Source organism: Neophocaena asiaeorientalis, unplaced genomic scaffold (assembly GCF_003031525.2).
Source record: "Neophocaena asiaeorientalis asiaeorientalis breed wild unplaced genomic scaffold, Neophocaena_asiaeorientalis_V1.1 scaffold871, whole genome shotgun sequence".
NCBI classification, from domain to species: Eukaryota; Metazoa; Chordata; class Mammalia; order Artiodactyla; family Phocoenidae; genus Neophocaena; species Neophocaena asiaeorientalis.
In genome coordinates, this window is record NW_020175454.1 from 226,412 (window position 1) to 237,261 (window position 10,850).

General features: G+C 60.2%; 2 protein-coding genes across 2 annotated transcripts in view; both read left to right on the forward strand.

Annotated features, from left to right (window-relative positions):
* The window catches only part of ASMTL (acetylserotonin O-methyltransferase like), a 27,828-nt gene extending 25,969 nt beyond the window's left edge, over positions 1–1,859 (forward strand). The window contains exon 15 of the mRNA XM_024768086.1: positions 1,565–1,859. Within this exon, the coding sequence (XP_024623854.1) occupies positions 1,565–1,767 (203 nt within the window). The 3' untranslated portion in view covers positions 1,768–1,859. The remainder of the gene's footprint in view (positions 1–1,564) is intronic.
* A 4,960-nt stretch (positions 1,860–6,819) lies between these two features.
* SLC25A6 (solute carrier family 25 member 6) lies at positions 6,820–9,948 on the forward strand. The gene is made up of 4 exons (XM_024768112.1): positions 6,820–7,064; positions 7,684–8,170; positions 8,833–8,973; positions 9,402–9,948. Exons 1-4 carry the CDS (start codon positions 6,954–6,956, stop codon positions 9,557–9,559), a joined length of 897 nt encoding a protein of 298 aa, XP_024623880.1. The 5' UTR covers positions 6,820–6,953; the 3' UTR covers positions 9,560–9,948.
* Positions 9,949–10,850: the final 902 nt, after the last annotated feature.

The following is a 10,850-nucleotide window of genomic DNA, read 5'->3' on the forward strand; positions in this document are numbered from 1 at the left end:
TGCTGGCTAGAACCGCTTGTTAAATGTTCAGCACTCCTGCCAGCCAGCTCATACCAAGCTGTCAGCGTGAAATTGGCAGTGGAGGAAATCCTTAGAGCTCAGAAATTGGCAGGCACGGGGAACCAGGGCTTCCCTCCACCCCCGTAGCTGGGATTGCAAAGGTTGCCTGCACCCTGGGGACCGTGGAGGTCACAGATAAGGATTGAGCGTGACCTCCTGGGAATTTCCTGGCGGTCCAGTGGTTAGGAGTCTGCGCTTTCAGTGCCGAGGGCGCGGGTTCAACCGCTGGTCAGGGAACTAAGATCCTGCCAGCTGCACGGCAAGGCCAAAAAAAAAAAAAAAAACCCCTCAATAGGCTCCGGACGCGCAGGCTCAGCGGCCATGGCTCACGGGCCCAGCCGCCCTGCAGCATGTGAGATCTTCCCGGACCGGGGCACGAACACGTGTCCCCTGCATCGGCAGGCGGACTCTCATCCACTGCGCCACCAGGGAAGCCCGATCCCAATTCTTTTTATTGAAGTATAGCTGCTGTACAATGTTATATGAGTTACAGGTGTACAGTATAGTAGTTCACCATGGTTAAAGGTTACACTCCATTTATCGTTATTATAAAATATGGACTCTCTCTCCTGTGCTGTACCATACATCCTTGCAGCTGATTTTATACCTAATAGTGTGGAGCTATGATCCCGGTTTTGTTAACTTCATGTTTACTTAAATGCCTAGAACCCAAATGAGATTTTGCACCAAAATTCTCCCAGTTACCGTCACCGGCAAGCAGAGCTGGGGCTCGTGTGCCGCCACCTGCTTTGTGTCTTTTCTCGGGGTCTCCCCCGGTAACCCAAACAAAAGGAAGAAGCAAGCGTGAGCTACCTCCTGCCCCTCTGCTTTCTGTCCCAAGGCTTATCTTCTCCCGGCTTGGTTCCCCCTTCTTCACAAGCACTTCTGAAAATACATACACAGAGAGCTGGACAGATACAGGTGTGTGTACACACACACATGCATACTTTCTGCTTCTCAAGGCTCTCATGTAGGTTGTTCCCACCAACAGTGCAGCTCCACATATAAACACCACTCTATGTGAAATAGAGAACCAACAAGGACCTACTGTACGGCACAGGGAACTCTGCTCCAGTATGTTGGAATAACCTATAATTGAAGAGAATAGAAAGAATATATATTTATATACATACATGTATAACGGAATCACTTGCCTGTACACCTAAAACTAACACAACGTTGCAAATCAAGTGTAATTCAAAAAAAAAAAAAGATAATCTCGCTGAACCAATTAAATGTCAGAAAAAAAAAATCGTGCTCCTGGCACCCTCGTGGCCGGTGCCATCCCTGTGCCACGCAGGTCCGCCAGGGACACTGCTGCCAGGGAAGTCCCGGTGCAGTTCATTATGGCATCAGGGAGGCTGCAGCTGTGTCCCTACATTCAGAATCCCTGCCGTCCATGTCTTCCTGCAGCGAATCCCTTCAGTGGGGAGCCCGGGGCACCCGCAGCCTGGGTCCTGAGACTCTTCCCCCACCCTGTCTCTCTCTGTCTCTGGCTCCCCAGGCGGTGGCCTCCTGGTGGCTGAAGCGGCGGCAGAGGAGGACGGGGCGTCGCGGAGCCCCCGGCTGCGGACCCTGAGCGCCGGGCAGCCCCGGAGCGCCGACGAGCATCGGCGCCTTCTGCAGCGACACGGCTTCCGGGACGTGCGGGTGGCGCGCGCGGGGGACCTGCTGTGCGTGGTCCTGGGCACCCGAGCTGCGCCCTGAAGGTCACCGGGAACCCGGCGGGCCCAGCACCCGGGAGTGAAAGGTCCCTGGAGAGCAGGTGTCACCGGACACATTAAAGGAGGCGGAAAGCACGGCTGTCTCCGCGCATCTGTGACGCGCCCGGGTGGTGGGATGCGCGGGCGGGGGGGACCCCGGGGCCGACGAGGGATGCGCGGGCCAGGCCAGGTCCCCAGGTGATGTCAGCATCTCCCTCGCTCCCTCTTAGCTGGTAACTAGATCTTGGCGCATCTAGACCCTACTTCCCAGTGTTTCACTCCTATTTTCAGTGCGTTTGTCCTCTGCCCTCCCGGCCGCGTGCACCTTCTCTTACCTTCAGGGCGGCAGAACCTACCTCTGCCCCCGTCCATGGTGAAACCGCGTACAGGAGCTCACGCGGTGGGAGGTTTATGGGGTCAAGATGCTTGTTTACTGCAAACGTCCTCCAGGTACCTGGGTGAGGCTAAGTGTCTCTTCTCTTAATGACTAGGCGAGTACAGTGGTGACTGCGTAGCAATGTATACGTTGTCTGTTACGTGTACACCATTATTGTTAGAAAAAAATGCCCCGAATGTCAGATGGGGTCCTTTCAAACAGGCCCCCTGTGAGTGTTGACATTCACCTGTGCTTTCCAGCTAAAACCACCACAGACTCTTAGATACATAACTTCCAAGAATAGAGACGTATGTATAATTTTCTAGGTGTAAGGATATATTTTAGGGGCTTCCCTGGTGGCGCAGTGGTTAAGAATCCGCCTGTCAACACAGGGGACACGGGTTCGAGCCCTGGTCCGGGAAGATCCCACATGCCAGGGAGCAACTAAGCCCGTACACCGCAGATACTGAGCCTGCGCTCTAGAGCCCGTGAGCCACAACCACTGAGCCCGTGTGCCACAAGTACTGAAGCCCATGCACCTAGAGCCTGTGCTCCACAACAAGAGGAGCCACCGCAGTGAGAAGCCCGCGCACTGCAATGAAGAGTAGCCCCCGCTCGCCACAACTACAGAAAGCCTGCGCGCAGCAACGAAGACCCAACGCGGCCAAAAATAAATAATTTTTTAAAAATCCTTTTAAAAAAGAATATATTTTATATATTTAGAGCATATAAACTATGTATGTCATATATAAATGGGTAAGTATATATTTGTAACATATATACACACACACACACACAAGTATATAATTTTGGACGGACTCCAATTTTTAAAAAATCACAGATTGTGTCTCCATGTGAGACAAAGATAGAGGAGGGAGGAAATGAAACACTGGCTATTAAGGGAGCTGTGCCATCCCGATGGAGTGCCGGCAGCTCTCCTGAGTGAGAGGGACAAAGGAGAGGGGTCACGGCCCTTCCATCCGTCTGGCCCCGGTGTGGACCTGCAGCCTCAGTGAAACTGCAGCTAGGGTCGCAGGAGACCGCCCACCCGGGTCCCCTCTGCCCGCCCGTCCCTTCACCTGGGCAGGGCGGTACTTGGCTGCTGGCAGGGCCACATCCCCTGCGCGGTGGACCTGGGGTGACGCCGACCCTGTTTACCGGGGGCCACTCCCTTCCACCCCCTTCCTACCAGGGAGGAGAGGTGAATCCCTGCAGGTGACCCTGCCTCAGCCAAGGGCGCCGTGTTGCAGCAGGGCTGGGTCCCCAATAACAAGCGACGGGTACAGGGCATGTGGAACGCCCGTGCTCTGGCCGGTCAGGGAGCCAGCCGTCTTGACACTGGGTTTGCTAGAAGAAACTGCACTTGTAACCAGAGGTGTCAGAGCGCCTGCCTCGGCCGGGGGAAGGGGGGGTGGTACCCGACACCCCTAGTCCTGGCTACTGGGAGCGCTGCGGGCTGTGGGCAGGGGGGCTGCTACAGGCAGGGCTCTGACCCACGACTGTTCCCCTAAACCAAGGATGCGCCCGAGGGCCACGCCCAGTTGGAAGAGTAACTAACGGGCAGATGACGCTTGTGGAAGCAACGAAGGGCCCATGGCTTCCTTGTACCGCTCCCTCTCCTTGTGTTGGAACAGGTTGCAGTAAGAAAAAAAGATAAGAAACTAAAAGGTGAGAAAAGAAAGTGTGACTTCCACACAACCTGTCTCTTCATTTCTTAGAAATACATGCAAAAGCAGGACTTTTAGGGAAGCTGGCGTAAAACAGCACACAGGCGTGGCTGCCCGCACGTGTCTGTGTCTTTAAATCAACAGGGATTTCTAGGTTGGAATTGCCCTGGACCTGACCCCCGCCTTCCGGGTCACATTCATTCATTCATCCATCCATCCATCCATTCACTCAGGAGATGTCTGAGTGCCCACTGCAGACGGGGCCTGTCTGGATGCATCACTGGGTGACACCTCTGTCCTCTCCACTTGTCTGGGGTGGACGGGCAGTGGGCGTAGGGGACGATAAGGATGACACCCGAGACAGCAGCGTGTGGTCCCCCCCAGGTCCCCCCTGCAGGGTCCCTCCAACAGGCAGGCACCTTCCCTGAGCAGCCCCTGGCCCCTCACCAGACCAGTTCACTTAAGGGCCACCCCCCCCAATGCCACCCTCATCCCTTCTGTGACTCACTCTGAGCCGTCAGTGGAAACCCGATCATCTTTAAGCACCTCCTCCATTACTTTTCGTTAGGCCACCCGTTTTTCAGATACCCAGCTTCTAATACTGTCCAGGTCGTAGTAAGACTTTGGGGCAGCGTGAGGAAGGGGGGGCCACACCTCGGCCTCCCCACCCCTGCCCCTGGGGATCCTAGGACATAACCCCTTCCTCTCCCCGCCGCAACCCCACCTCTCAGCCCCCTTTCTCCCTGTCCAATCCCCGGTGCGCAGTCTACCTCCTTCACCAGGTACACGGTATTCTTGTGCGTGGTCCTGCCGCCCTCCCGGGTCAGCCCCCCTGAAGCACGAGGGCTGGGTCACCCCCGCTCAGCCCCACCCCGACAGAGGCACATATGCACTGGTTAGACAGATGGGTCTGCGTCTAAGACACGCATGAGATGCTTTTTAAAGAGAAACGCGTTCTGAACCCCAGTTAGCAATGGGGAAGAGGTCACAGCCATTCATTCCTCCCAACAGCGAGGTGCTGACCTGCGCAGGGGGCGGGGGGTGGGCGCTGGGAATGCAGGTGGGGCACAGGGAGGGGTGTCCCTTGCCTGGGGGAGGGGAGCGGGTCGCTCAGAGGTTAACCGCTCCCACCGGGGCGGGAGAGGCTCTCCAACAGAAGCGCCTACTTCCAGGGCCTCACAGCCGGAGCCTGCAGGACCAGCTTCGGCTGGTTGGCCCCTGTCGGCCCCTGTCGGCCCAGCGGGCAGTGATAACCATCACAGGGTCCCTGCATGCCCAGACAGGTGGCTCCCGCGTACAAATGCAGACAGGAGAGATGCTTTCTTCACCTGGGAGTGCCCAGACGGAGCCATCACCCTGGCCCTGCCCAGAACCCACGGCTGCCCTGTCCTCTACCCCAGAGTCCTGCGGTTGCTCCCAGCGGGAGCCGGGGGCCCCCCAGCTCTGTTCTGTCCCCCAGTCCCGTGAAGCCTCAGAAAGCGCCAGAACATCAAGCCCCCCCCGACACACACACACACACACACACACACAAAATCCTCGCCCAGTGCGTGCCCTGAGCCGCCCCACCCTCTGCAGCGGCACCAGCCTCAGGTCCCGCCTCTTACCTGCTTCTCCACGGAAGTCATGAGAGGGCAGAGCAAGGCCCTGCAAGGACACCGGGGACCGGGGAAACGAATGGCAGGCTCTGGGTGCCCTGGGCTCTGGTGGGCCTGCCCCTGGCATCCATCCACCCAGCGTCACCGGCTGGAGGGGATGCAGGAAAGCCCCTCATGAAAATATGGGGGGTGGAGCAAAGAGAAAAAAGAGGAAGAGAGAAAGAAGAAACAGGCAGGGAGGGAAATAAGAAATGAAAGGACGCAACCTTGCACCAAGAAAAGGATACTTTCTTGACCTGGGTGATGAGACACCATTGCACTCAGTGAAAATTCACAGAACAATACACTTACGACTTGTGCCATTTAGTTATAATTCAATAAGAAGTTCACAGCATTTCAAAACACCTAGGTCTCAGGAGACTTCCTGGGGCGGAGGGGGGTAGATGTGCTCCTGCGGGTGACATATGTGCCTGTCTGCGTGTGTATGCAGGTGTGCGTGGGCATGTGTGGGCACGTGAATGCATGTGTGAGCGTGTGCGGGCAGCACATGTGCCCCTGTCGCTCTGGGAGCCGCCACGTCGCAGCGCGCGGCATGGCAGAGGGACCCGAGTCTGAGGCCCACTGAGCCCCGGGAGGGCAGGGCCTAGGGAAAGCGGCCGGGTGGGTGGAGAGGGACCCCCCAGTGGCCGGCGCGCCCAGTGCACCGGGAGTCTCGGGGTCAGGGTCGGGGGACCCCACGGCAGGGCGGGGTCCTCCGGGGGCGCTCCTACGGGCGGACCCGGGGTCTACTGGGCAGGGGACAGGCAAGCCCTCGAGAAACCGGGCCTGGGGGGCTCGGAGCGGCCTCCTACTCCGGCCCTGACCCCGCGAACTGTCGCTCCTCCCGCGGGGCGATCCCTGGGGTCGCGGCCGGGACTCGGGAGTCTACAGAGGTCATTAAGACGAGTCCGGGGTCGCCGCCGGTCCTCAAAGGTCAGCGGACTTAGACTGGGGGTCGCGGTCGGGACTCGGGAATCACCGGGACGACCCCAAGGGTCCGAGGGTCCGATGCCGGGGCCGGGGCAGGATGAACATCGGGCGCCGGACTCAGCGACCCCTGGCCTTCCCCTTGCGAAACCGCGTCTATCGCGTACCCCTGGCCCGGCGTGACCTTCATAAGGTCAAGGCGGCCGCCGCGCCCCCCAGCCCGCAAGGCGCATGGGCGGGGCCCGGCTCCCTACATGCCCCGGGCGCGGCGAGCGGGAAGGGGAGGGACATCGGCGGCGGCGCAGCCAATGGGCGCGGCGCTCGAGGGCGAGGGGCGGGGCGCAGAGCTGCTCCCGGCAGCCCGTGGGGGCGAGACGAGCGGGAAAGGGCGGGGCTTGCGCTGTGGCGCAGCCAATGGGCTTGGCGCGCGGGGGAGCGGGGCGGGGCGTGGGCGCCTTAGCGGCTGCGCGCTGGCCACCCCGTCTTTTCGGTCCCGGCGGCGGCAGCGCAGATCAGGGGTGCCCACACTCCGGCTCTCCGCGCCTCCCCTCCACTCTCTTCCCGCTGCGTTGCCCGCCTCGCCACCATGACGGAACAGGCCATCTCATTCGCCAAGGACTTCCTGGCCGGAGGCATCGCCGCCGCCATCTCCAAGACGGCCGTGGCCCCGATCGAGCGGGTCAAGCTGCTGCTACAGGTGGGAGCCGGCTACGCACACGCGGACGCCGGGCGAGGTGCGAGGGTCCGGGGCGCGGGGACAGCGGGCCGGGCAGGCCGCGTGCACCGGAAGCGGGAGGCTGCGCCGCTTTGTCCGCGCGCCGCCGGCTTCCGGGGATTGCCCGGGCGCGCGTCACGTGGGCGCTATCGCCTGCGCAGAAATGGGGCCGCGGGCGCGCACGCGCGTGCGCACTGGGCCTTGCGGCACAGTTCGGGGAACGCATGCGCATGGAGCAGCCGCGTGGAACGGCCCCACGGGGCGAGGGCCGTGACCTTGGGTGGGTCACGAGGGCAGTCGTGTCTTTCGTTGGACTTACGTTCTTTTCTCTTTTTTATTTCCCTTTTGCGGTTCTGAGTCAGAATAAGCTGTCTTTTTTGCGGGACTGTTAGAAATGTAGCGCTAATGCAAACGTCGTTGCTAGTTTGTTATACTTGTAGGGACCAGTAGTGACCAAAAGATGGTTTTTTTCTGGTAGGACGTTTGGCCAGCTTAAAGGCCCATGCACATGTTATCTTACGAAGACAGCACCTTTCGTTGGGGGTTCTTGGGGGCGCCTGACTTAGGCCCTCGTGTAAAACCCCTGTCTCTCTGCCCCCAGGTACAGCACGCCAGCAAGCAGATCGCGGCCGACAAACAGTACAAGGGTATCGTGGACTGCATCGTGCGCATCCCCAAGGAGCAGGGTGTGCTGTCCTTCTGGAGGGGCAACCTGGCCAATGTCATCCGCTACTTCCCCACGCAAGCCCTCAACTTCGCCTTTAAGGATAAGTATAAGCAGATCTTCCTGGGGGGCGTGGACAAGCACACGCAGTTCTGGAAGTACTTCGCCGGCAACCTGGCCTCCGGCGGGGCGGCCGGAGCCACCTCCCTCTGCTTCGTCTACCCCCTGGATTTCGCCAGAACCCGGCTGGCGGCTGACGTCGGCAAATCCGGCACGGAGCGGGAGTTCAAAGGCCTGGGAGACTGTCTGGTGAAGATTACCAAGTCTGACGGCATCCGGGGGCTGTACCAGGGCTTCAGCGTCTCTGTGCAGGGCATCATCATCTACCGGGCCGCGTACTTCGGGGTGTATGACACCGCCAAAGGTGAGTGCGCTCTGCTCTCGGGGCTGACTGGACAGGTGCTGGGCGGGGGGCTTCAACAGCAGATGTCTGTGGTCTCCCAGTCCTGGAGGCTGGAATCTGAGATCCAGGTGTGGGCAGGGCTGGTTCCTCCCGAGGCCTCTGTCCTGGGCGTGTAGACGGCTGTTTCCTCCCTGTGTCCTCACAGGGTTGTTCCTCTGTGTGTGTGTCCCAATTTCTTCTTATAAGGACACCAGTCCTATGTGACCAGGACCCACTCTGATGACCTGATTTTTTTTACTTTAATTATCTCTGTAAAAGCTTTTATTTCCTAGTACAGTTACACTCTGAGGTCCTGGGGTTTGGGGCTTTAGTACATCTGTGGGGAGGAGACAGTTCACGCCCTGTAAAGTAAGTCACCCTGGAGGTCGGGGCCCAGGCCCGCTGGCACCTTTGCAGTGGAACGGGTGTGAAACCTTCCACTTCCCAAGGCCCGCCTGTTTCCCTCTAGAGAGGCCCCTGCCGCCGGGTACTGGGTTGGTGTCTGGGGCCATCCTCCCAGCCTGCAGGTGGCTTCCCCATCTCTGGACGGTGTGCTGACCCCAGTGTGACCAGTCTAGTGTCACCTGGTGCTGGGATGCCCGCGTGGAGATCCCTGGGGCCTCACGCTCACGGTGACCCCGCAGGCATGCTCCCCGACCCTAAGAACACGCACATCGTGGTTAGCTGGATGATCGCGCAGACGGTGACGGCCGTGGCGGGCGTGGTCTCCTACCCCTTCGACACTGTACGGCGGAGAATGATGATGCAGTCGGGGCGCAAAGGAGGTACCGTCTCCGCCCTGCTCCGGGCCGCCCGTGCTCTGGGGGTGGGGCATCGCTGAGTGGCCTGGCGTTCGGCCCTTCGGAGGTGCACAGCCAGCAAGTGAGGTGCTCCGTGCCGGGGGGGGGGGGGGGGGGGTGCGGTGCAGCATTTGGTCCCAGAGGGAAGTAGGGCTTCGTGGGGGAGGCCTGGGCCGGGTGCCTGCCCCCTCTCTGCCCTTGATCCTCGGGTGTGCTGGGCCCTAGGGAGGCTGGGGCTCGAGTTTGTGTTCGATCCCCACCCAAACTGGGGGTGTCCAGAGCTTCCTTTTCCTGCGGTCGACGCCTAGCCACCCAGGTGGTGGCAGCTGGGGCCCCGCGTCGGCACCGTGTCTCTTCGGGGCCTGCTTCGTGCCTGTGTGATCCTCTCCGTGACCCCCGCCCTCTCCCCGCAGCCGACATCATGTACAGGGGCACCTTGGACTGCTGGCGAAAGATCTTCAAGGACGAGGGCGGCAGAGCCTTTTTTAAGGGCGCCTGGTCCAACGTGCTCCGCGGCATGGGCGGCGCCTTCGTGCTGGTCCTGTATGACGAGCTGAAGAAGGTCATCTAGGCGCCCTGCCCACTCGCCACAGCGACCAACACCTCCACATAGAGGAATACCTGTTACGGACCATCGACCTTCGAGAAATTCCAGTGTCTTGGCGGAGGGCTGGGGCGGCCCCGCAGAGGCTCCTCGTGACCGTCGGCCCTGGGTCCATGTATTGATTACGGGGGGAGGGTAATCGTGACGTCTTCGTGGGTCCACGGGCGGTGAGGCCCCTCTACCCGCCAGACCTAGATTCCAGGTGCTTGTAGGCCGACTCGTGTTTAAGTATTTATTTAAGAAAATCTTGTCTCCATTTGTACTTAAGCACTGTTCTCTTTTGCACAGCCGAATACTTAGTTATGTTCTGTGTCGGGCGTTCTGCTGCCAAACACAATAAAATTAGGACACACGGACGCTGGCTTTGTTTCTGAGTCGAGCGGCCTCATGGGGTGGGAGCAGGAAACAGCAGGGTCTCAGGCTGGGGAGGGGGAGGCCCTGGCTGCCCGTCTGTGGCCTGGCCTGTCCCAGGGGCCGCCCTCGGGTGCTGAGGGGAGCACGGAGATGCGGGGACCCTGGGGCTTCCTAACCTGAAGTTCCCTTCCCCCAGTACCCGCCCTTCCAGGGTTTAACCACAGAGGAGCCCCCCAGGTTGGTGGCAGCTGTGTGTCCCGTGGGCCACCCCTGCCCTGGGCTCACAGGGGAATCCCTCGCAAGGTGAGCACGTGCACCCTCTCAGGTGTGCCTGACCCCCAGCCCCAGGCAGGCAAGCATCCTTCCCCCACTTGGAGCCGTATCTGCAGGAAGCCTGATGTCTCCAGCACGGAGCGCCTCTCCCAGGCTGGCCCCAGGGTCCTGGTACGTCAACATGGGGGAATGGGGTGTATTCTGGGGCTTGCTCTGGGTGTTCTCAGGGTCTGGGACTGTGCCTGCGGGGTCATCACCAGTCTGAGGCCTCACGGTCGCACACAGAGCCGCCCAAGAACAGAACTGTCCCCTGGGTCCACGTGGAGCTTCCAGCACCAAGTGACCTTGGAGAGGTCAGACGGGTCCGCTGCAGGGGCTGGAGAGGGGAAGCCAGCTGCAGGCCACAGCAGGACCGCCCTGAGGCCGGCTGAGTTCATCGGAAAGCAGAGCTTCCATCTCCAGCCCAGGGTGAGGTCGGTCAGAGAAGACAGGCTGGAGCTGGCTTTCCCCAAGGTTACCTTGCTGGAGCTGGGTGAGGGACAGGACGGCACCGGCCTCCACACACCCACGTGGGTCCCGCCAGCCCCGGCTCCACAGAGGAGTCCCTAGGAGCAACCTGGGCTTCTGACCC